Source organism: Amblyomma americanum, chromosome 4 (genome assembly GCF_052857255.1).
Source record: "Amblyomma americanum isolate KBUSLIRL-KWMA chromosome 4, ASM5285725v1, whole genome shotgun sequence".
NCBI lineage: Eukaryota > Metazoa > Arthropoda > Arachnida > Ixodida > Ixodidae > Amblyomma > Amblyomma americanum.
Window position 1 is genome coordinate 9957322 of NC_135500.1, and position 26536 is coordinate 9983857.

At 49.1% G+C, this 26536-nt stretch overlaps 1 protein-coding gene across 1 annotated transcript in view; it reads left to right on the forward strand.

Moving 5' to 3' along the window:
- Nucleotides 1–26536, forward strand: part of LOC144127786 (ADP-ribose pyrophosphatase, mitochondrial-like) — a 364491-nt gene that overhangs the window by 239223 nt on the left and 98732 nt on the right. Inside the window, exon 5 of the mRNA XM_077660694.1 lies at nt 12482–12568. Coding sequence (XP_077516820.1) covers nt 12482–12568 — 87 coding nt within the window. The remainder of the gene's footprint in view (nt 1–12481; nt 12569–26536) is intronic.

The window sequence follows — 26536 nt, forward strand, 5'->3', positions numbered from 1 at the left end:
TGCCTTTGGCAGTTTTCAATGTACACGCTGTCCCCCACATTAAACGGCGCGTCTCTAGCACTGCGATCGTGCACCTCCTTCCTGCGCTTCGCCGCTTTCTTTAAGGACTCCTTTGCGATGTCCCTCGCCACTTGCAAGCGCGATTCTAGCTCAACCTTATAGTCGTCCAGTGAAGCGTATGGGACACGACGGGGGCCCTCTGGCACTTCACTAGGCTGGTCCGGGTCTCGGCCGTAGAGAAGAAAGAATGGCGATTCGCCCGTGCTCTCGTGTGCTGCGGAATTGTAGGCAAACATTGCATACGGGAGCCACAAGTCCCAGTCCCGCTGGTCGCGCGAAACAAAATGCGACAGGAACCCGGCCACGGTTTGGTTCAGTCGCTCCACCGCGCCGTTGCAAGCCGGATGGTACGGTGTTGTCTGCTTCTTAGCGATCTTAAGCAGCTCGCAAACTCTCCTCATTAGCTGCGACACGAAGTTCGTTCCCCGATCTGTCAAGAGTTGCCTCGGGGGTCCATGTCGGAGCACGATCTGTTCGACAAATGCTCTTGCAACCGTGTCTGCCTTCTGATCTGGGAGTGCTACCGCTTCCGCGTATTTTGAAAGGTGATCGACAAATACTAAAATGTACTTGTTTCCGGAAGTGGTCGTGGGCAATGGGCCCATTATGTCCATACCTGTCCGCTCGAAGGGAGCCGAAACCTCAGAGAACGGCTGAATTGGAGCTGGTCTTCGTCCCTTGGGTGTTTTTCTTTCGAGACAGGAATGGCACTTCGCACAGTAGTCTCTAACATCCTGTCGCATGCCACTCCAAAAGTACAAACGCTCCACACGCCTGCGTGTCTTTGCTACGCCAAAATGACCGGCGCATGGCGCATCGTGAAACTCGCGAAGAACCCTTTCTGTCCACGACCGAGGTATGACGACTCTCTCCCAAGCGGTTTTCTCTGGTCTCCCTTTCCTGGTTGGCCTCGTGCGCCGACACAGGGTGCCGTCTTTGTCAATGAAATAACCTAGCTGTTCGGGGTGAGACAATGCGTCCTCTAAGCTTTCGATTATTCGCTTCAGGTCAGGATCTTTGCACTGCTCTGTGCGTAATTCGGCGGGGTCGACTACGGGGACAAACTCATCTATAGCTGCCACGGCAGCTGTGCGGCTGAGTGCATCAGCATTCAGATGTGTCTTTCCTGACTTGTGCTCAACTTTAAAGCAGTATTCCTGCAGGTGTAGATTCCATCTAGCGAGTCGCGAGCTAGGGTCCCTGACACTCATCACCCATTTCAGAGGATGGCAGTCTGTGACTAGCTTGAATTTGCGGCCGTAAAGGTAGCATCTGAAGTGCTTTACTGCCCAGACAACGGCGAGGCACTCCCTTTCCGTAGCTCCGTACTTTTGCTCTGTGGGGCTCAGCTGTCGGCTAGCAAAAGCAACGGGATGTTCTTTGCCCTCGATAACCTGAGATAGCACGGCACCCACTGCGAACTTTGACGCATCTGTGGCCATAACGAAGGGCAAATTAAAATCCGGGTGGCGCAACAGCGGTGCACTCATTAGCTTCCTTTTCAGGGCCCCAAAAGCATTCTCCGCGTTTTCGTCCCAGCGAAAGGCGACATTTTTGGCTGTTAAGGCGGTGAGCGGCTTAGCGAGCTTGGCGAACTCCTCTATGTGCCTTCGGTAGTAACCGATCAGGCCGAGAAACTGCCGGACCTGGCGGACGCTAGTCGGGGATGGAAAATCCGAGACACACCTTAGTTTCTCAGGGTCCGGTCGCACGCCGTCAGCTGAAACAACGTGCCCGAGGTATTTCACCTCGTTTTTGAGGAATTGGCACTTAGAGGGCTTCAGCTTGAGACCCGCTGCTCTTAGTCGCACCAAAACCTGCTCAATATCGCGCAAATGGTTATCAAAACTGTCACTGTATATGATAATGTCATCCATATACACGAAGCACAGCCTCCCCAGAAGACCTGCCAGGATAACATCAGCGGTTCTCTGCCAGACAGCAGGGCTGTTGGCCAGACCCATCGGCATTCTTTTCCATTCATAGTGCCCTGAGGGCGTGTTGAATGCCGTTTTCTCGGCATCTGCCGGATCCATTGCTATCTGCCAGAATCCCGCCGCCATGTCCACTACCGTGAAGTACCTGGCAGAGCCCAGCTGAGAAAGCGTCTCCTGTATATTGGGGATGGGGTATGGATCGATGCGAGTTACGGCATTTAGTTTGCGGTAGTCCACTACCAATCGATACGAGCCATCTGGCTTTTGCACCAATAGTGCTGGTGCTCCCCAGGGTGACTTTGAGTGTTCGACAATGCCGCGATCAATCAGGTCCTGCACCTGCCGCTCCATCTCCTCACGTTGGGAGTAAGGAATCCTGTACGCACGCTGGTAAACGGGCGATGAAGTGCCGGTTTCTATCCTGTGCTTTATAACGCCACAGCAGCCCAAATCCAGGTTGGACGCGGCGAATACCTCCGAGTAGTCGTTCAGCAAACCAGCCAGAGCCTCCCTCTTCCTGGATTTTACGTGAGAAAGATCGAACGACACCTTTGGAGCAGCCGAAGGACTAGCATGCTCTACAGTTGCGAGTACCGTATCGGTGGGCTCACGTTGCTCTATCGCAGAGGTGAAGAAAGCCAATGTTTTGTTCTTGGGAAGGCTCAGTGGCTGCTGGCTACAGTTAACCACCCGTAGGGGCACTCTGTGGGCGTCATTAACTGTCACGAGGCACGCGGCTGCCTTCAAGCCATTGCTGAGAGAGTCGACCGGCTCAAGCACTCCCACGGCGCCGCTCTCTACATCTGAAGGCACAAACGCGTACAAAATGTGCTCCGACCAAGGAAGGACGACCGCCTCCTCGACCAGCCGGACGGCAACCCGCGAATATACCTTCTCCAATGATCCCACTGTTTGACGGGTGTCAATATCGGTAATGCGAATCTCAGCCCCTCTCCTGTTCAAAAACGGAACTTTTGAGCCGCCCGCATTAACCTCTTCCTCAGAAAATGAGACTACTACCTTCCCTTTTCTCAAAAAATCCTGCCCTAATATACCTGACACTCCGTTTGGCAGAGACACCGTGTCCGGGCATACGTAGCAGGGGTGCTCCAATGCAATTCCGCCGAGAGAAAAGTGTAACCGGTAGAGTCCACTTATGCCAAGAGGATCCCCCGTTATGCCTACAAATTTGGTTGCCATACCACCAGACGCTTCCAACACCTCGCGGTCCCCCTTCCTTCGAAGCGTGTTAAAACTGCTCTCCTTAAGCAATGTCACCTTTGACCCCGTATCTATCAACAATTCCATGCAACAACCATTTAACTTGCAACGCACAACAGGGCATGCCTCGTCGGCCACACAAACTACCACCACCTCATCATTCACTGCTCCCTCCCCACGCTCCTCAGGCTGGGGAGGACTAACTAGTTTTTTGTCTCGGTATCTGGAGCCCCGCTGTAGGCTTGCTTAGGGCGTGTCTCGCCTGCTTCTCTTTGTGGCTCCCCACGGCGCACGTTTTGGCAGAACCTGGCGATGTGTCCGCGACCCTGGCAAGCGAAGCATACGATTTCTTCAAAATCTCGCATACCGCGCCTGTAGCTTTGTGGCGGTCTCCGGTTTCCAGCGAATGGGCGCTGTTGAGCGCGCGCTTCAACCTGGCGTTCTACCTGCTGAGTTAGCAGCTGTTCCAAGCGATCTAACCGCTCTGTCAAGAGAGCAACCTCAGGGTTGAGCACCGCTCTCTCTATGACGCGTACTCTCGCTGCGGCTGTCGTTAACGCCTCATTTCGTTCCTCATCCAATGCGGCCTCCACGGCTTGGTCGAAATTGCTCGGCTTGCGCGAGAGCACGAACCGGCGCACGGGGTCTTGCAGACCAGCCACGAACAAAGCGGTCATTTCCTCTTTAAGTATATCCTCCGCGTATTTCTTCCTTAGCTGGTCTCCTTCCTCCTCCCTGCTTAACGTATCGCGTGCTAGGCGCTGAAGCCGCGACGCAAATGTTCGCACGTCCTCCCCTACCATCTGTCCGGCGTCACGGAACCTCTGTACCCGCACGTGACGTGGTTCAGTGTCGAAATGCTCAAACGCGAGCTTCTTAAATTCCGCAAATGATTTTGTGGATTTTACTTTTTCGTCTCGCCAGGCAAAATCATGAGCAGCTCCTGCCATCTTACACCTCGCCATTCCCAGCATTTGAGCATCGGACCATCCCCCCATTTTCCCAATCTCTTCTAGCATGGAAAAGAAATCGCAGATTGGAACCCCTGTCTTATCTCCTGTAAACGTCGGAATGACGCTTCCTAATGCCAGCATGCTTGCTCCGAGCGACGGCTGTGGAGTGGGAGCTCCCTCAGATAAAGACATTTTTTTTTCAAGCCCTCCGGTGCCTCAAGCCTCTCAAATGGGGGTAAAAGTCCCACAATCAGTCCCGTGATTCCCTTTTGATTACAATTTTGGAGTCATGAATGTCGCAGCATTCAGAGGACATTTGCTTTATAGACCCCACTTCTGACACCAGTGTGATGACCCCCATAATGCGCAGGTCCACACGGGACGGAGAGGCAAAGAGACACCGTATGGCTCAGTTTAAACAAACAGGTATATTCAATAATTACACATGATTAAGATTATACATCAGAGGCTGGGGCGTCCGAGCTTACGTGCCGACGACTTCATGGGGGCGATGTAGTGGCTCCGGAGTTGGGCTCGAGCGGTTGCTGGCAGAAGCTGCACGCCGACGGGCTTCGGCGCTGAAGGCCCTCTTGGCGAACGATGTCGTCCTGAGCGTTATGCAGTAGAATTTCAATAGTCGTCCGTTTCTTCGAGGATGGTTCACAAACCCTTCCTCTAGTGTCGTTCGGCTTGGAAGATGAACAGGAGGCGAGCTTGTAGATGATGACAGCAGAGCATAATTGTACAACATACATATACAGAGTTAAACTGGAAAAGCAGAACTGAATTTACAAAAGAACAAACTTTGCACTACCTTACTCATCGACCGGGCAGGTTAGTGCCTAAGTAGCATCACATTACATGCTCAGCATGGAGCCCCAGCTCAGACTGGACTGCATCCGTTTACATGTGCTTTTAAGCACTTGATTAACAAAGGACTAAGGGCGGTCATTTCCAGTGGCCCGCCCAAAGCATCAATTCTCCAATCCAAAATAACATGCGAGATGGGGACCACCCCTTGGGTTGGGCTTAGCCTCGAACTCAGAGTCTGTTAACAATACAAACTAAATAAACAACAAAAACGCCACCACTCTCTCTCAAGTGAGAGTATACACAGGCTCTCTCTTCGGAGCTAATTCACTAGCGCCTGTCTTTCCACATTCTTGGCGAGTACTGCCTGTCCGCCATGACAGGTGTCCGTCGCGGCCCTTCTGGGAAGCTGTGGGTGCCTTCCCGGCGATAGCCCACGACAAAGGGGGGGGGAGGGAAAGAATGTCGTCTTCGCGGTAGCGCATAGCGTCGGCTGTGGTACGGCGCACTCTGGCCCGCTGACAGCTCCCTTGTCCTGGAATGTGCCCGGAAATTGGGGAGGATAAAGCCTGTTTCCCCGGGGCGGCGGCGGGTCCGGTTGTTCTGGTCGTCACTCAAAGAGCATGGCTGGGTAATTGATGATGCCGCTGTCACGGGTCTCCGTCTACGCCGCGCCGTCGAACGTGGATCCTCGTAGCACACACGGAATGTCACAGCTAACATTATGCTGCCAGGAACCATTCTCGCTCACTATAGTATGGAACGGTATATCAGGTTTGTAGGTTTTTGCAGTAAATAGAACTGAGAGTTCCTTTTACTTTTCACTATGTCATTGGCCAGCTTCGGCAGTTGCAGGTCCCTACAAAAGTTAAAGAATTTAGTTTTAACTCTCACAGCCCCTTTTTAATGGCAATAAAATTCTTGTCAACCGCTTGCAATGCTTTTTCATTGAAAAGGCCCTTTTCCATGACCACGAACCTGCCATCTTTGTCCGACTGAAGGAGACACAACTCATTCCTTTTAAAAAAGGACGTAACATGACTAACATCACGTTCCAGTATACTGGTCACAGCAGTCGTAACACACTTTTTTAGACAGTCCACTCCTTCCAACAAACACCGTACTTGGTTTTCACCCTTTACTTTCGCAGCAATGTTCCTGTTTGTGGCGAGCAGCTCATGGGCAGGCACAACTTGTTGAATGCCGTACTTAGGTCCTCTCTCAAGCACTTCTAACAACCTATCAGGGACATTTGCGTTCTCTAACACCACCACACGGCTCGTCCTGTTATCCTTTTTCTTGTTAGCATCGCGGAGTAGACCTTTTAGAACCTCCCACCACTTGGCCTCTGTGAGCTGGGCGGCTTGCCGCTTGAAGAAAACAAAGTTCTTCGCTGCAAGCCACTCTGGAAACACTCGGTGGCAGACGACATGCAGCCAGTCGTGAAAAATTCGAACCTGACGCCACAGTTCAGATCTACATATCTTGCAGATCCGCATAACGAGTCCCCAAGAGGGCTTGACTGCACCGAGAAGCACACTTACATCGTGAGGAATGGTTCCTTTCCGACGTCAAAAGGCGTAGCGTCTTGCTTGGCACGTAGCATTCACAATAGAGCACACCAAAAACTGTCGCGTATCACTGGGAGTAGACACACAGAAAGAAGGGCCCGCAGTACTAGAAATATAGCTCAGTAAGGCATGTTGCTGGGCAAGTTGGTTAAGCACCTTTGAAACTTGGAAAGAATCCACCTTGGCGCAAGTAAAACCACACACACAAAGGAAAGAGAAGGAGACAACGGACAGGCGCCAACTTGCAACTGTTTATTACTCAAGAAAACCACACAGATAAATAGTCTCTGGATACTCCCACTTTTTTTTCACTCCATGTGCCTATCACAGCCATAACCTATCACCCTGCATTCTCAGTTTTTGCACAGAAAATTGTACTCCGCCGCATACAAATTCACTGACGTGTCACTCACACACAAAGCCGCCTTTTTCTTTATGTGAAACGCTTCCAATAAAAGCCTCGCCTGTTTAATCTTGCTCCTGCCAAGAATCCTCGCCTTTTCCAGTCGAGGTTCGCATTTGCACATATTAACATGGTTGACCAAGTTGGCATATTTATCTTTATTGTTTTCAACCTTTTCGCAATGTTCCCCAAGGCGTTTGTTGATGCACCTCCCCGTTTGCCCTATATAGGACTTTCCACAGGTCAGGGGTATCTCGTACACCACTCCTTCCATACAACGGGTGAAGACACGCTGATGTTTTATATTGCATCCAGGGCGCTCAGTGCCACAAATCCGGGGTATAAGTTTGTTCAGCTTGTTTGGTGCTGAAAATACTAGCGGTACTTCGTGTCTGTTAGCCACCTTCTTCAGTTTATGTGACACTTTGTGCACATAAGGCATAACTTCAGGTTTTACCGCAGGGCTCCTTTCTTCCGGATTCCTTGGCCTGGTACAGCGTTTTGTTTTTTAGAGGAGGGTTTCAGCGACGGCAGTCAACACCACCGAGGGGAAGCCAGCAGTCAACAGGCGGCCAATCTGATTTTTAAGCTATCGTGCATTTGGTGCGGACATGACTTTAGTGTGGACATCACTTTGTGACCAGTAGACTGGAACGTGATGTTAGTTTTGTTACGTCCTTTTTTAAAAGGAATGAGTTGTTTCTCCTTCAGTCGGACAAAGATGGCAGGTTTGTGGTCATGGAAAAGGGCCTTTTCAATGAAAACGCATTGCAAGCGGTTGACAAGAATTTTATTGCCATTAAAAAGGGGGCTGTGAGAGTTAAAGCTAAATTTATTAACTTTTGTAGGGACCTGCAACTGCCGAAGCTGACCAATGACATAGTGAAAAGTAAAATGAACTCTCTTTCAGTTTTCTTTACTGCAAAAAACCCACAAACCTGACATACCGTTCCGTACTATAGTGAGCGAGAATGGTTCCTGGCAGCATAAAGTTAGCCGTTTCTTGCAAAGGATGCTTAACCTTCTTATACTGGACGACCCTTTTCGGGTTAAGAACTCGCTGGAGGTTGTTAATTATTTTAAAACACATCCAGAAATTAGGTCCTCTTTTTCAGTAGACATAGAGGATTTGTTTTATTCCGTCCCACACGCTGAGCTGCTGGAGTCTGTTATGTCGTGTGTTGAACGGACAGGTGAATTGGCCTTCCGGTATGCTGCAGGTATGTCTGTGGAAAATGCTTTGAATTTATTGAAGCAATATCTTAGGGTCACTTTTGTTGTTTTTAATCAGCAGCACTACTTGCAGAGAAAAGGTATATGTATTGGTTCCTGTGTAGCCCCTATTTTATGTGAAATTTTTCTAGCTGCTTTGGACCAGGATCTTGCACAGTTCTTTTTAGGAGGACCTGTTTTTAAAACTTTTAGATATGTTGACGATTTTCATATCCTTTTATCCAACGGTTTTGACAATTCTTTTGAAGCTATTGTGTCCAGGATTTTAAGTGTTTTTAACCTCAAAGGTCATGGTCTAGTTTTTACGCATGAAGTCCCAAGTGAGCAAAACTGCAATTTTTAGATCTAAGCTTAGCGTTCCGGTAAGACCATTTATGCTGGGGTTACTATCCCCGTACTAGCAAGGAAATCCTGCCCTTCAATACGGCGCATTCAGAAATTGTGAAGCACGCCATCGCCTCTCTCTGCATTGAGTCCTCGCTTTCAAAGTCATGTCCGCACCAAATGCACGATAGCTTAAAAAATCAGATTGGCCGCCTGTTGGCTGCTGGCTTCCCCTCGGTGGTGTTGACTGCCGTCGCTGAAACCCTCCTCCAAAAAACAAAACGCTGTACCAGGCCAAAGAATCCGGAAGAAAGGAGCCCTGCTTTAAAACCTGAAGTTATGCCTTATGTGCACAAAGTGTCACATAATCTGAAGAAGGTGGCTAACAGACACGAAGCACCGTTAGTATTTTCAGCACCATACAAGCTGAACAAACTTATACCCCGGATTTGTGGCACTGAGCGCCCTGGATGCAATATAAAACATCAGCGTGTCTTCACCCGTTGAATGGAAGGAGTGGTGTACGAGATACCCCTGGCCTGTGGAAAGACCTACATAGGGCAAACGGGGATATGCATCAACAAACGCCTTGAGGAACATTGCAAAAAGGTTGAAAACAATAAAGATAATTATGCCAACTTGGTCAACCATGTTAATATGTGCAAATGCGATCCACGACTGGAAAAGGCGAGGATTCTTGGCAGGAGCAAGATTAAACAGGCGAGGCTTGTATTGGAAGCGTTTCACATAATGAAAAAGGCGGCTTTGTGTGTGAGTGACACGTCAGTGAATTTGTATGCGGCGGAGTACAATTTTCTGTGCAAAAACTGAGAATGCAGGGTGATAGGTTATGGCTGTGATAGGCACATGGATTGAAAACAAAAGTGGGCGTATCCTGAGACTATTTATCTGTGTGGTTTTCTTGAGTAATAAACAGTTGGAAGTTGGCGCCTGTCCGTTGTCTCCTTGTCTTTCCTTTGTGTGTGTGGTTTTACTTGCGCCAAGGTGGATTCTTTCCAAGTTTCAAAGATGCTTAACCATTTTGCCCAGCAACATGCCTTACTGAGCTAAGGTACCCCATTCTCCTGAACAATGTTCTCTGAGACGGTTGAATCTAAGTGTACTTTAGAGGAACGGTTGGATAGCAAGTCATTTATGCAATTCAGCATCCTTCCGCGGATGCCATGTTCTGCTGGGTCGCAGAGTATCCTGAACCTCCAAGTTGTCTCGTAAGCATTTTCAATATCGAAGACAGGAAGACAGTGCTGTCTTCGTATGAAAGCCTCTAGAACAGTATTTTCGAGGCGAACTAAATTGTCTGTTGCCGAGCATGCCTTTTAAAATCACATTGATGAGTGTCAAAGAGTTAACGAGAGGCAGGCGCGCAGGTTAGCCTGATATTCAAAACGCTTTCAAAGGACTTGACGAGGCAGCTGGCAAGAGATATTGATCTATCAGTGCCAGCATATGTTGGCTGCTTTTCAGGTTTCAGGAATGATACTTTAATGGCTCTCTTCCAAGCTTCCATAAATCATGCGCGCCTAGCGGTGGCATCCCGGCGCGCACTTCGCGGCGCGGCACGTTTCTGTAATTTTTCCTGTGTCCAAATTTAGTTAAACAATTCAAAAGCGCTTCTACAGATGATCAGGAACCATGTTCCAGCATTTCGTAAAGTAGTTCATTTGGGCCGGGAGCAGTCTGTTTGCGAACAGATGGAACTCTGTATATTTCTTGGAGTGTAATTAATCTATTGAATTTGTGTAACCACTTGTAGGAAGTTTTTTTTTTCTGAGCAGTGTTTTCGCATTTTAAAAATGATTTTGTGTAGTGTGAGGAACTGGCAATACTTGAAAAATGTTAGCCTTGGATGTCTGCTTGTGCTTGTTCCTCTACATTTTTTTGCGCATCAAGGGCTGTGAGAAAAGGAATTGTGAAAAAGAAGCCGCCATTTAATTTACGAACTTTCTCCAACATTTTTTTTTTGGATCTGATCGAACTGTTTATGGACGATATGCAATTTTTTCTTGAAGCTTTCTCGGCGTTGCGACGGATACACCGTTCATTAGGTCTCGCCTTTTTGAAGTTTATAACCTTCTCGTGCGTGGAATACCTGCGAAAAATTCCCCAGGACTGACTTTGCTCCTTTTCGGTTCTATACATTCTTTGTTATACTATACCTCGTGGTTCTTTCGGACAACTCCCAAGGACTGAAGGATAGCTAGACGTGTCGCAGCAATGATGCAAGATGTAAACATTTGCTTCAGCTCACCAACGCTGAGGTGATCCGGTAATGATTGTTCGTCATCATCACCATCATCATCATCAGACTTACTACACTCACTGCAATGCAAAGGCCTCTCCCATGTCTCTCTAATTAACCTTGTCCTTCGCCAGCTGCATACAACCTTTGCCTGCAAACTTCCTAATCTCATCCGCCCACCGAACGTCCTGCCGCCCTCTGCTACGCTTTGCTTTCTCTTGGAATCCACTCCGTTACCCTCAAGGACCAGCGGTTATCTTGCCTTCGCATTACATGCCCTACCCAAGCCCATTTCTTCCTCTCGATTTCGACTAGGATGTCATTAACCCGCGTTTGTTCCCTCACCCACTCTGCACGCTTCCGGTCTCTTAACATTACACCTATCATTTTTCTTTTCATGGATCGCTGCGTTTTTCTTAACTTAAGCTGAACACTTTTCGTTAGCCTCCGCTGTTCTGCCCCGTAGGTGAGTACCGGTAAGATATAGCTTTTGTACACTTTTACCTCGAGGGAAATTGGTAAACCGCCACTCATGATTTGAGAGAACCTGCCATATGCGCTCCCCTCCATTCTTATCCTTTAGTTATTTCCCTCTCATGATCCGGATCAGCTGTCACTACCTGCCCTAAATAGACGTATTCCTTTACAACTTCCAGGCTGTCGCTGCCGATTGCGAACGGCTGTTCCCTTGCTAGACTGTTGATCATTATCTTGGTTTTCTGCATGTTAACATTTAGACCCAGCGTTCAGCTCTGCCTGTATAACTCATTGATCATGATTTGCTGTTCACCTCCTGATTGACTCAGCAAGGTAATGCCATCAGCGAATCGCCGATTATTTAGGTATTCTCCATTTACTCTTACTCCTAACAGTTCCCAATTTATGGCTAGGAATACCTCCTGTAAACAGGCGGTGAATAGCATTGGAGAGATCGTGTCTCCTTGCCTGACGCCCTTCGTTATTGGAATTTTTTGCTGATTTTATGGAGGGCTATAGTAGCTGTGCATTTGCTATATAAATCTTCCAGTATTTTGACATAAGGCTCTTCTACCCGCTCACTACGCAATGCCTGTATGACTGTCGAGGATTCCACTGAGTCGAATGCTTTCTCTTAATCAATGAAGGCTATATATAGAGGTTCGTTATATTCTGCGCAGTTCTTTATCACCTGACTTATAGTGTGAATATGATCTATTTTGGAATATCCTTTACGAAAGCCTGCCTGATCATTTGGTTGATTAAAGTCTAAGGGTGCCCTTACTATAATAGCGATTACCTTAGTAAATACTTTGTAGGCAACGGATAGTAAGCTGATCGGTCTGTAAGTTTTCAAGTCCTTGGCGTCTCCCTTCTTAAGAATTAAGATAATGTTTGCATTCTTCCAAGCTTCTGGTACGGTCGAGGCCGTAAGGCATTGCGTATACAGGGTGGCTAGTTTTTCTAGCACGATGTCCCCTCCATCCTTCAACAGACCTGCTTTCACCTGACCCTGCCCAGCTGTTTGTCGCCTTTCCTATACTCCTAATGCTTTCTTTACATCCCCTCTCGTTACTTGCGGGATGACCCATTGCTGTGCACTACGGTATTTCTCATTAACGCCCTGATTACATTGGCTACTGTACAGATTTGTGTAGAACTCTGCGGCTACGTTAACTTGCGTGCTTTATTACTGTTCTCCTCGTTTCCTCTTTAATTATAAACGTTTGCAGGAATCCCGCTGGAAGGACAGGGCTGAAGGGAAAGGGCGCCCTACCCCGCTGGGGCCCCAACCACTATGTCCTCTTCATCATAAGCAGGTGAGGGCATATCTCGATGGTTCGAGACTAAACTGACAACCGACGTTTCAAGGCAAGGTGATCAGCTTTTGCGCGCCGCTTTCATACGCGACCATGAAAACTGAAAAATTAAGACAGAAGGCATGCGAAACAACCGGGAAGGGCCATCCGTTTCCTGCTTGGGTCAAGCAGTGGCCCGCAGTATTCTGAAATAAATGTGCCGACAACGTGGACGAAATAAATATCCGGCAGGCTTATATGAAAGTGCTCGTTACAATGTGAATTTCCTTATTTTCTTTCCCCACAATTCAGTGCATTTTTGTGTCATTGGTTGTTAGGAGCTAGTGCGTATAACAGAAATAATAAAAAATTATTTATCTTAGAATACTGCCGACCAGCATTCTGGACCAGTTAGTAGGAGTGCCACATATAGATATAGCGTACACACAAGATAGTGAAAATGAAACAAGTCACCCTGGCAGCCACCAAAAAAAAGGCAATATAATGACACGAATTCCGGAAACTGGGAATCAGATAAGAAAATGGAAAATAAATTGAACAATACGTCAAAGTAAACAATGCTTCTTTAAAGAAACAGCGAAAACCCAAACTAATGCATCATACTGTCAAACCAACAAACATTGCTTAGTGCCTAGCCAAAGCTTGATTTCAACTACTCTCTTTAGAAGCGAACTCCAATGAAAATCGTCCATTGGTAAAATCTTTTCATAAGCGATTTTGTTTTTGCGAGGACTGGCTGTAATGAGTGATTGCAGGGGTGGCGTGCTTCGAGTACTGAGCACTTTCACCCATGCGGAGGAATGATAGTTTGTTGTTTAAAAACTTGTGTGTAACTAAAAAGTAGTCATCTTCCTGCGGTTTTCTAGGAGCGGAATATTGTACCGCGGCTTGCAAGCTTCACATGAATACATCAGCGCACCGCAAAGCGCTGGCCGCTGCCTCCACGACAGTGCTCCAAGCCGTGCTTCTGGTGTCCAGCCCAGCATGGCCCCGGATGCAGCAGCTCACGCTCAGCGGCGCTTCTTTCAATTCAAGCCACGCACTCGAGAATACATGTTAAGTTTGGAGCTGCGGTATATTGGTTGTTGGAGCCACGTATACAGTAAAGCCGCAACGAACAGAAAGATCAATTCTTCGATGGCAGTTAGAATGCGTCCATTTCCTGTGGACGCTGATTCTGTTGTAGCTCCGCCTTATGGGTACGATGCGATAGCGTTAACGGGGTAATGCCCATATAGCGGATTTGGTCATCCTCTACGTTACATACACAGATCGCTTGGAGTCCTCATACCACTCCTGCCACATTGGTGCAGCTGTCAAGCTGTGCGCCACTGCGCTGCGATGGCAGGCGCTGCCACCTTGTGACAACCATGTTAATCTGCCCGCGAAACCTTTCCAGAACAATCATTAATTTTACTACCTCCTACCACGGTGGGCAGTTTGCCACCTTTCACGGTGCGCAGGTTGTGATCACATAAAAAGATTCTCACCTCGTCACTTGTCACCATGACGGCGGTCGCCGGTTCCGACTGCACAATTTACAGAACCTTTTTATGCTAACGCATTAATAAATGTTTACGGGGCACTCTGGGGCAGGAACTTGGCCTATGGCGTGAAGCATGCGCTTCAGTTCAGTGTTCGTTAGTGGGCATAGACCACTGCACGGGTTTCGTGTTGACGCCTAGCCCGTGCTTCAGGCTCAAAACCCGAGGCTTGCCCGGGCCCGCGGAAAGAAACATGCCCCGGTCAAGGCTTGCTGAATATTTGTTTTACTGAGCCCGGCGTGGCCCGCCATGCTCAGTCCAGGGCCGACTCCGGGCCCACTGCCAGCAGCAGCGCATCAGATAAATTGATCAGCGTGCTCTAGTGGACGCATGCTACCCTGCCCAAATTGTGGCAGTCAAAAGCGCTCTAACCGCAATATATTCAACAAATTTGTCTGGTACATTCGTGTGCTCTACCGTACAGTAAAAAACAGTGCTAGAAATAGTAGACAGTTACTGCATGACATGCACTGAACCTTTTCCGACTGAGAGCCAGTGTCTGAAGTGCCGTGAATGTGCAATTGTTACCGTATAGGCAACAAATACTATGCGCCCACCCTGGCATTGTGCAGGACATGGAGGTCATCGGGAATGCGCCGTGTAGCGACAACAGAACGATGAAGTCTCGAATTAGCATAGGTTTGAAGACAGAACGGAAGAAACTGGTGAAGCGAAAGCCGACCAGTGAGTTAGCAATAAGAGGGAAAGTAGAGGAATTCAGGATTTCGCTGCGGAACAGACATTCGGCTTTAACTCAGGAACACGATCTTAATGGTCGAACAATTGTTAATAATCTCACTGCTACAATTAAGGACTGGGCTGTAGAAGTATTTATTTATTTATTTGTTGTACCCCAGGTAAAAAGGCATTACACAGGGGAGTGGGTTAATTAGGATAAAGAACAATGATTATAATACAGTGAAAATAGATAATGCAAAATAAACTTCCTCCAAATTAAAACAAACGACAGCATAAAAAACGTAAATAGCTTAAAAACAATTTACACAACACAGTGAAAATAGATATAACACACGATCAACTTTCTTCAGAATAAACAGTGTTAGCTACAGCGTCGTGAAAGCTTTTATTATTTGCAACGGCTGCAATATCGGAGGGAAGGCGCTTCTATTCCACAGATGTGCGGGGAGGATACGACTGAAAAGAAGGCTTCGTGTGGCATGTTGCGATACCGACCTTGTGGCGGTGATCGATGCGATGTGAACTGCATTCTGGGGCTGATATGAAATAGGGGCACAACCTGGACCAGAGGGCGCTGCGGATGCCAGTAAACATGGCTAGGTGGCTTGAGCCACCGCCCGATTTAAAGGGTTCAGCCGTATCCATCCATCCATCCATCCATCCATCCATCCATCCATCCATCCATCCATCCATCCATCCATCCATCCATCCATCCGCCCGCCCGCCCGTCCGTCCGTCCGTCCGTCCGTCCGTCCGTCCGTCCGTCCGTCCATCCATCCATCCATCCATCCATCCATCCATCCATCCATCCATCCATCCATCCATCCATCCATCCATCCATCCATCCATACATACATACATACATCCAACACTTTTCTGTGAAAGGCTTCACCCTAGAGTGGAAAGCAGCGGGGCTGATGTATCCAAGGCATTGGGGTTTAAGGACAGTGAAGGGAAAGTAGATTTTAAGCGGGTAGAAATAACCAAGCGAAGGTTATCTGATTGGTGGCTAAAATCGACATGGGCAAAATTTCACAAGACATGGCTAGGTGGCTTGAACCACCCCCCGATTTAAAGGATTCAGCCTTACCCATCTATCTAACAGCGCCCTCTACGAGCGACTCCTCGTAATTGATCATGCAGGGCGACGAGCTTCGCCACTGACCTGTGTGCGTCTGCCTCGCCCACAAGTGAAAAAAAAACTAGCTTTGCGAGCGCGCGCTCGTTCTTTCTGGCTCACACTTAGGCGCCCTTCTGAGAGGAGCTTGCTTCGCGCACGCTATGCTCTCTTCGCTTGAGCGTGGGCGCTGTTGTGAGAGAAGAGCGCGCCTGCTCGAGGGTTGTCCCCGCGCTCTGACACTGCTGCGAAAATTTTTGCGCGCGCTCTCGTGCTCTAGATATAGAGCAGCTCGTGAGCGCGGCGTCAATAAAGTAGTCCAAAAGGGCGCTGTTTTCGTCATGCCTAGTTTGGTGCCCAGAGTGCAAACTACGTGGAGTACAAAGTGAAAACTGAAATTCAAGCCTGCCTTCGAACGGAACTTCGGCACGAGTGCGTCTCGCGTTTTTTTTTTCTTCGTGTCTTCAAAATGACCTAGCTCAGCTTCATCTGCTTGCCTCCACCGTGCGGGCTGGTTACACGTTTCTACTGCCCTTTTGTTTTCCCTTTCCACGGTGTTTCAATTGCTTTGGCGCTAGGCTGCTCACCGCAGTGTCACAGGTCGAACCGCACCGCGTTTAGATTTGTGCGAAATACGAAATCTCATTGTGCGATCTGGTGCGTATTAACGCATCCCATTCTGTTGAGGTTTGAGAGTTCTAGCATGCGCGTGCGGCTGATACGACAAATATGGTAACGCATTGCCGTTCCTACCGGTGTCGCACATGCCCAGCCGCTTCTGCCGTGTGGTCTTATTTACAGCTGGTGGCGTATTTACCACACAGATATCTAAAAATAATATCTGGTAATCCGGAGCCCTTCAAAAACGGCTTTGCGCACAATCAGCGTGCAGCCTTGGGACGGTAAACTCACAAACCACTGGCACGATTCAGTTCTGACGCCCATCGACGGGGCACAAAACTATAGCGCGGCCGCCCGAGGTCTACAGTCCATGGTCTGTAATCTGCAGAGCCACACTTACACCGTGTGTGCACGACAGAGACTCACGGTTAGTTCACATGTAGAATCGTGTCTGCGATCTTCGCCTTTGCAGTTGTATGCGCTGCCAGTTTACATAGTGTCAACCGAGTAAGTGCACATATTGCCGCAAACCTTTGGAGTGTTTGTTCAACATATTATAGTGGGCGAGTTGGTATTGCATCTTAAGGAAAGAGAGAGCGCAACTTAAACGAAAGGACAATAAAAAGATATGCACGGACACGCGCTCTCTTACAACTGACTGTTTTAATCGGAAAACCACATGTAAATAATCTCTAATCACTGCGTCACATCCTCACGTCATCATCACAAACTTACTAACCTACAAAGGAAGGAAAATAAGAATTACTGAATCTTAAGCACCTACAGGCTCCCATGTTGTTCGAACGACCATATCTCACGCTTAGACAAAGCCATCAAAGTGCTGCTCACCCACAAGGCACCTTCTGTGAAGATATGATAAGCCTCTAGTACTTCCCGTACTAGTTGCACTTTATAGCGATACAGCACAACAGTGTTGTCAAAGTACGGGGTGCACAGGCAAGAATTTGAAATGTGCAACCGACTTTGACGAACAAGAGCCTCCCAAAGAATTAGCGTGTTCTAACAGGCATTCATTGATGCACCTGTCTGTTTGGCCCAGGTAGAAATGGCCACACGAGAACGGAATCCTGTACACCACTCCTACTCTGCACTGCGCAAATTGAGTGCCGTGACGAACTCCACACATCTGTGGCGTTACCATTTTCTTTCTTGCGTTTCACTCACGCCGGAACCTTGCTGAATTTATTTGGCGCAGAAAACAGAACATTGCCACCAAACTTCTCCGCTATCTTCTTCTATCTGTGGGATAGCCGGTGAGCAAACGGTACCACCGCCCCTTTGTTCTTCGCACTGCCAATGCCATCTTCCGCTCCTATTCTTGTCCGCTCTTTTTGTGGTCCTTCGTTTTAGTTGCGCTGTTTCGTTCCTTAAAAAGTGTTTGTTCATTCCACAACGCTGCCACCATGTCGCTTTATCACTTTGTTTGCGATGCAAAACGCGAGCAGATTTATCTGGATTGATCGCATCCAGGCAGAGCTGATTCCACGTTGTTCCAGAGTGTTCTAGTAACTTTGCACGCTTTAACTAGAAAGTTCGCTATAAGCTTTAAATAGAGCACGGCCGACAGCGGCGGGCATTGTGTTCGATGACCGCCGAGCACACTTGTTGCTACGCCGCCGACGAGTGATTCAGTCCATTGCGGGCGCAAGTCAGCCCCAAAAAAAGAGGTTTGTTTATACACCATTTTCGCAGCCTTTCTGCTCTCCGGACTGCAGTCACCACTTCGTGACATCTGTGGAGATGCTGGGTAGCCTTCCATGTTCCGGACGCCCCCTTCCAGTCGTGACAACAGCGCTTCGCACCGGAGGACGAGACAGCAGTTAACCGAGCCAGCAGACGCCTTCGGGGAGGGAAGCCTGAGTTCGGGACCCTGCCGCACCGCACCCGACAACGAAAAGACGCTGCTACGAACACCACAAGCTCGCCAAAGATGTCGAGGCCGGTCATACTGCAACAGCCGTGGGTGCCGCCAACTTTCAGTGGCCTCTAGGCGAACACCCCGAAGAACAGTTAGACCAATTTGAGCCCGTGGCATCATTCAACAAGTGGGGTGATGTGGCAAAAATTGGACATAATTTTCTCACTGGAGAGCTGAGCACGTACGTGGTACGAAAACCAGGAGTCGTCCCTAACGGCATGGGAGCTATTCAAGATAGAACTATTGAAGGTATTCACCAGTGTCGTGAGGAAAGAAAGAGCTGAACGACTCCTCGAGTCCAGAATCAAGCTTCCGAACGAGCCCGCTCGCGGTTACGTTGAAGAGATGAAGCGCCTCTTTCGCCGCGCCGACCTCGAGATGACCGAGTGAAAGAAAGTTCAGTTTTTAATGCGCGGCGTAAAGGAACAACTCCTTGGCAGCCTCGTGCGCCAGCCGCCAAAAACAGTCGACATCCGGGCTCGGCAGTACAACCGCCCTTCCTCTGCCTGTGCAATCCATCCGGACACGACGCCCACCACCAGCGACAACTTGCGGGAAGTGGTCCGCGAAATTATTCATGAGGAGTTATGCCGATTACTGCCAACCTCCACACAGCCGCAAGCAGCGACCCTCATGGATGTGGTACGGGAAGAAGTGCGACAGGCACTTGACAGCAAGACGGCCACAGAAACTCAGGCCATGATCTACGCCGCTGCAGTACGCATTCCTCATCCCAACGACAACTCCTACGTCACCTTCGACATGAACAACTTGTTCCCGAACGCCGCCTCCCTGCCCCCGCCCGCCCAGCCTATGAGCGACGCTGAAGTCCCAGAAATGCGACGCCTGGAAGACTTCCGACAGCCGGCGTTTGTGCTTTCATTACGGTGACGCTGGCCATATTCCTAACCCCTGAGGAATTGCCGTTGACGCTCTGCCACCACGCTTCAGCCAGCGTCCGCAGGAAATCGACGAGTACCTGCGTCGAGAGGAGTACACGCCGAACTGCCTTTCGTGCACACCACCGCCGTCAACCTCGCGCTTTCCGTCGCGACGCCGCAGCCACGCAACCGCGGTACGAGGAAGGTCTCCTAGCCCCCGTAGGTGGAAATAAAGACTTGTAACCTCTGGAGGTGAGGTTTCTCAGGAGCGAAACGCTGAAGATCCTCCACTGACAACTCCCCATGACGACGCTGCGCCCACTATGCTGCATGATGACGCTACACTCGCTGCACCGACGCCCCACAAAATGACAACACCGACCACGACGCGAATTGCCTTCAAAACGACGCCGTCACACAGAAGAGGCCGCGTTTTGGCGAGTTGGTTTTCCATGCTGAACGTAAAAGCGCAAGAAACAAGGAAATAGAATAAGACAGACGACATGAGCGCTCGTGTTGTCTGTCTTATTCTATGTCCTTGTTTCTTGCGCGTTTACGTTCAACACAGAAAAGCTTCGACGACACACCCCACCCGCGATTCGCACACGCGACGAAGTCGTAACCCAACGCCGAGGGCGAATTGCACTGCAAGAGCCCGGACATCCGACTTAGAAGTGACTATCGACTGCCGAAAGTTGCGGCTCTAGTCGACCCAGGAGCCGATTACTCGGTGATGAATGGAACATTCGCTCCGCAACTGAGGAACGTCACGACCGCTTGGGATGGCCTACAAATTCTCACCGCACGGGGTCGCCCATTACGCCATGAGGACGATGCACAGCGCGAGTAACTGTTAAAGGACATACCTGTCCTGCGACCTTCGTTGTGCTACGACAATGTTCCCGCGAAGTGATCTTGGGCATGAATTTCCTTAATGAGCATCAGGTGATCATCGACCTGCGATCCAAGCTGATCACGCCTTAGACGGACGAGGCCACCCCTTCAATAAGAACTCTGGAAAATCATGTTGCCCTGAGTGTCCTGGTGCAAGAAGTGAGCGTCCAACTCCGTTCAAGCGTTATCCTGACAGTAGGCGCCACGAAAGCCATTAACGCTGCAGCCATCATTGAGGGCAACATGCAGTTGCTTGTAGACCGAGGAATCAGTGTCGCAAGAGGCATCGCACGTTTCCGCAATGGCCAGGCCAAAGTGCTGCTGACTAACTTCAGCGAAGAATACCGGCGCATTAACAGAGGAACGACGATTGCTTTCTTCGACGAAATATCCAATGTACGAGACTACTCCGCCCTGTCCGACCCATCCGCAGAAGATTCGACTGACCAAGAGAACTGGCCCACATTAGACATCAATCCAGCCTTGCCCCGGAACAGACAAGACCTGATCCGCAATCCGCTTCGAAGTAACAACGAGTGTTTTTCGTCATCGCTGAAGGTCCGACGAACGCCAACTGCCAAGCATCGCACTATAACGGACCAACTAGTCCGACCTCTCCGTCAAAGCCCCTACCGTGTGTCGCCGCGGGAACAACGAGCCATCCGGGACCAAGTGGAAGAAATGCTTAGCGACGACATCATCCAGCCATCAAACAGCCCATGGGCGGCACTGGTTGTTCTAGTGAGAAAGAAAGACGGTGCACTTCGAATCTGCGTGGATAACCGCCGCTTGAGCAACATAACAAAGAAGTACTTCTACCCCCTCCCCCGCATCGACGACACACTGGACCGCCTCTACAACGCCAAATATTTCTCATCGATGGACGTCAAGAGCGGCTACTTGCAAATCGAGGTCGACGAAAGAGATCGCGAGAAGACCGCATTCGTAACTCCGGATGGGCTCTGAGTTCAAGGTGATGCCATTTGGTCTCTGTTCCGCACCAGTGACATTTCAGCGGGTAATGGATGCAGTGCTGGCAGGCATAAAGTGGCAAATTTGTTTGTCATATTTAAATGACTTCGTTGTCTTCGCCTCGAAAATTTAAGAGCACCTCAAAAGACATCGGAGAGAACTAGTCGTCATCAAGTCGTCTGGCCTAACCTTGAAAGCAGAGAAGTGCCAATTTGCTTATGGAGAGCTGCTGTTTCTAGGCCACATCGTTAGCAAGGAAGGAGTACGCCCAGACCCGCAGAAAACAGCTGCTACTGAACAGTTTCCTATTGAGCGATTACTATTGAACAATTTGTGGAAAAAAAGGCCGCACCATCTAGAAGACATGGAAGTAACAAGCGTTAGCACTAGAATTTCGCCTCCATCGAAATTCGACCGCCGCGGCCGGAATCGAACCCGCGACTTTCGGGACAGCAGCCGAGCGCCATAACCACTCAGCCACCGCGGCGGCTGCCATTTAAATGGGAAGCCCCGCAAGCAGAAGCCTTCGAAGAACTTCAGCGTCGTTTACAGTCCCCACAGATCCAATCCTCACTCATTTTGATGAAACAGCCGATACTGAAATTCATACCGACGCAAGCAGCGTGGGCCTAGGCGCCGTCCTCGTTCAAAAAAGCGGCGGGCTGGAGAAAGTCATTGCATACGCTAGCCGTTCCCTTTCCAAGGCCGAGACTAACTATTCGACACCTGAGAAGGAGTGCCTTACCATCGTCTGGGCTACATCGAAATTCCGCCCCTACCTGTACGGACGACCGTTCAAGGTGGTCAACTATCACCACGGGCTGTGCTGGCTCGCCAATTTGAAGGACCCCTTTGGGCGCCTCGCTCGATGGAGTCTGCGCCTCCAGGAGTTTGACATCACCGTCGTTTACGAGTCCGGACGCAAGCACTCTGACGCCGATTGCCTGTCACGACCCCGTGTATACATGAACCGCCACCGGACGACGATGAGGACGCCTTCCTGGGACCAATCAGCCCCAGATATTTTGCACAGCAGCAACGCTCGGACCCCGACCTAAAACGCCTCATCGAGTACTGCATACCATTAGCAGACCAACGGATTGAACGAGCGCCTGAACAAAACCATCGCCGATATGCCCACCCTGTATGTCGATAAATAACAATAATAATAATAATTGGGTTTTTGCGCGAAGACATGGCGCAGAATTTCTCTCCTATATCTTGACACCTGAACCGCGCCGTGTGCTGCCACAATGGGTCAGCTCCCGCCTTGTATGGTCTCCCGAAGATCCATAAGCCAAACGTCCCGATGCGACCAATAGTTGACTTTACACGGTCGTCCTTATACCGCTTGTCGGGCTACTTACACAAGGTTTTTGCGCCACTCGTTGGAAAGGGGGCTCGACTTTCATACGTGACTCTTTCGATTTTATTGAAAAAGTACGTGATGTCACGGTGGAGGACGACGAGGTCATGGTGTCCTTTGATGTGAAATCGCTGTTCACAAGCGTACCCGTGGATCTGGCTGTGGAGGTGTGCCGCTCAGCGCTGCAGAATGACGACGGATTGTGTGAAAGAACCCCTATCGAAGCATCGGATCTTCTGAAGCTGTTGCAGTTATGCCTTGAGAACACTTATTTTGTTTTCCGGGGTACAGTCTACAGACAAGTTCATGGCACGGCTATGGGTGCATCTATATCGGTGACAACCACAAACCTTACCATGGAAGCAATAGAAGCTTGCGCACTGGCTACCTTCGAACCGCACCCAAAGGTTTTTGTGCGTTACGTCGACGATTGTTTCTGTATTATCAAAAAAAATGCGTTAGGTCCTTTCACAGATCACATCAATAGCTTGGAAGATTCCATTCAATTCACTGTAGAGGAGGAGGCTGCACGCCGTCTTCCTTTTCTGGACGTTTTGGTGGAACGTCGTGGAAACCGCCTTTCTTTCAAAGTTCATAGAAAAGAAACCCACACAGGCCGGTATCTTCATTTTAATTCTGTCCACCCGGTTTGCCACAAACGCTCCGTCGTGGCTTCCCTCGTCCGACGTGCCAAAAACATCTGCCCAAGGCCAGAAGATCGGGCTGCTGACCTACGCCAAGTGCGCCGAGAATTGAGTGAATGCGGCTACCCCAAGCACTTCGTGGATTCTGTTCTTCAACGGTCTTCACGCCCATCAGAACCAGTTGGTCCTCCTTGCCGAACCCGAGCCGCTATCCCATATGTGCCGGGCGTGAGCGAGTCTTTGGCTCGCGTTCTGCGCACTTACGCTGTGCACGTCGCTCACGTTCCTGCGTGCAAGCTGAGGCATGAGCTGGTGGCCGCCAAAGACAAGATAAAGAAAGAGAAGTTCCCTGCCCAGACTGCGACTACTGCTATATCGGCGAGAGCGGGAATTTCGAAAGGCGATTGAGGGACCACAAGAACGACGTCAGGAACAAAAAGATTGCATCTAATGCACTTGCGGAACACGTGGAAGCCGCGACGCACAATATAGCTTGGGAAGAAGCATCAGTCATCGAAAGAGAAAAGAATTGGCTGTCACGTCGATATCTGGAATCACTGATAATCCAAACAACTGACAAAACCATTAACCACAACGCAGGCAATCTCCCGCCTACGTACGCAAGATTCTTGGGGCGATTACTGCGACGCACTTAAGCTTTGTGCTTTGGGCCTTCTGCCCAGTGATCAAGGCTTCCGTATGGAAGCCGAAACGTCTTCGTTTTAAACAACAACCTTTTGGTCGGCGTTCCTTTTTCTTCATACATGAATCTTCTACCCGACCAGACAAGTTTTCGTCACACTTTAGATTTCAAGGGAAGGGGTAAAGGGGTAAGGGAAGAAGAAAGGAAGAAATTGGTGCCGTAGTGGAGAGGTCCGGAATAATTTCGACTACCTGGGGATCTTTAACATGCACGGCAATCGCACAGCACGCGGGCACCTTAGCGTTTTTCCTCCATAAAAACGCAGCCGCCGCGGTTGGGTTCCGAACACAAGACTTGGGACGTCATCCTGCCTTACGTCGTCTTTGTGTAGAACACCGCAGTGCAGGAGACCCCCCAGACGACGCCTTTTCGGTTCGTCTATGGCAGGTAGGCCGTGACCACGCTGCACGCCATGCTGCCCAACGTTACCGAAGATGAGAACGTCGACGTTGCCGCCTACCTTCAACGCGCAGAAGCATCTCGAAGACTTGCCCGATTACGAATCAAAGACAGTGGACCGACGTCTGGCGCTACAACCTGGGACTGGGACCCACACACATCTGAGTGTGTAGGAAAATTAGAGAAAATTCAGAATAGGGCAGTTAGATTTGTTCTTGGTAATTATAATTGGCAAGTTAGTATGACGGAAAGCAAACGAAAACTTAACTGGCAAGAGTTGAAGGACCGTAGAAGGTACATCAGATTGAAATTTTTCCATGAGATTTATTATTCAAAAACTTGCATAAACCGCGAACAATATATCCAGGCACCTCATTATATATCAAAGCGACTAGACCACTGTTTGAAGGTCAGAGAATTTTCTTGCAAGGGTGACGTCTTGCGTTATTCTTTTTTTGTTAGAACTGTTCGGGACTGGAACAGTTTGCCATCGAGCATTGTATGTATTACATCTAACGAAGCATTTTTCCATGCACTGCAATAATTGCTTTATACCTATAAATGAAGTCTGTACCCCCCTGCTGTAATGCCCTGCGGGGCGATGCAGGTAACTAATAAATAAATAAAATAAATAAAGACGCAACGCGGAATACAATCCCGGAGACCAAGTCTGGGTTGGAACGCCCATTCGCCGCCGTTGATTAAATAATATTTGGTTTTTTGCGGAAAGGAAATGGCGCAGTATCTGTCTCAAATATCGTTCGAAACCTGAACCGCGCAGTAAGGGAAGGGATAAAGGAGGGAGTGAAAGAAGAAAGGAAGAAGAGGTGCCGCAGTGGAGGGCTCCGGAATAATTTCGACCACCTGGGCATCTTTAACGTGCACTGACATCGCACAGCACACGGACGCCTTAGCGTTTTTCCTCCATAAAAACGCAGCCGCCGCGGTCTGGTTGGAATGAAAAGCTTTTGCGCCGTTATTTAGGCCCGTACATGGTTCTTCGTCGGCTAGGTGAACTGGATTATGAAGTCATTCTTGACGCAATGACTGCATCCCAGTGACGCCGCGTACGACCAGAAGTTGTCCATGTAGTCTGTCTGAAGCCGTATTATGTACGGTAAAGGACGCTGCATTCCCTTACTCTATTTTCGCAAGATCCGTTTTATCTCTTACCAGTCGTTATTTGTTTTAATGCATCGGGTCGATGCTTCTTTGAGAGGGGAGTAATGCTGCGAATATTTGCAGTGTTTGTTCGTTCTTCTAATCTGCCGCCACACAACTTTATCGCTTTGTTTACGACGCAAGACGCGACTAGATTTATCTCGATTGATCGCAGCGAGGCAGTGCTGATTCTACGTTGTTCAAGAATGTTCTAGTAACAAGGTAACCATGTGGGCTAGTTGGTGTGTATCAGACATAACTTCACCAGCGAAAGAACGGGACACCAGGAGAAGAAGAACACAGGACAACGCTGGACTGACAACTGAAGTTTAATCGAGAAACGGCCGGGGTCACCAAACGACGCATGCGTATCAGGCTCACAAAAACCCCTAAAAGACAAAAAAACCTATGTGGCGAATCACCTATGAGAGGATGCACGCACCATAAATTGGCAAACAAAAAACAAACAAAAGGCACAAAAGCACAAAAAACACATAATTTGCCTGTCAACCTTGCACTCGTACACTTTTGCTTAGGAATCTAAATTCCTTGTCAGTGAGATATAAAGACGGTGCACTGACGCATGTGTCACTGCCTTGCAACCTAATATGGTAGGCCTCCAGGATTTCCCTCTCCTCCCTGTTTTTTCCTTTTCCGATGACTGACATGTTGTTAAAAGCTGGAACGCAGTCATTGCAACTCCTGCAGTGACGTGGGAGATTATTTTGATTAGATAAATTTCTCAGGGAATTGTTATGTTCTCGTGCCCGGTCATTAACGCATCTGCCAGTTTGGCCAGTGTACACTCTACCACATGATAGGGGTAACTTGTAAACGACACGAGTCGAACAATCAACGAACTTGTTGGCATGCTTCAGAGTGCAGCTCTTGGGTTTCCTCCCCTCACTGGCCATCGCGATACGTGAACATAAACCAGACAGCTTACAGGGTGCAGAGAAAACTGCCGTCACGCCGTGCCGTTGTGCCACTTTCTTCAGGTTATGCGAAACACCGTGAAGATAGGGCAC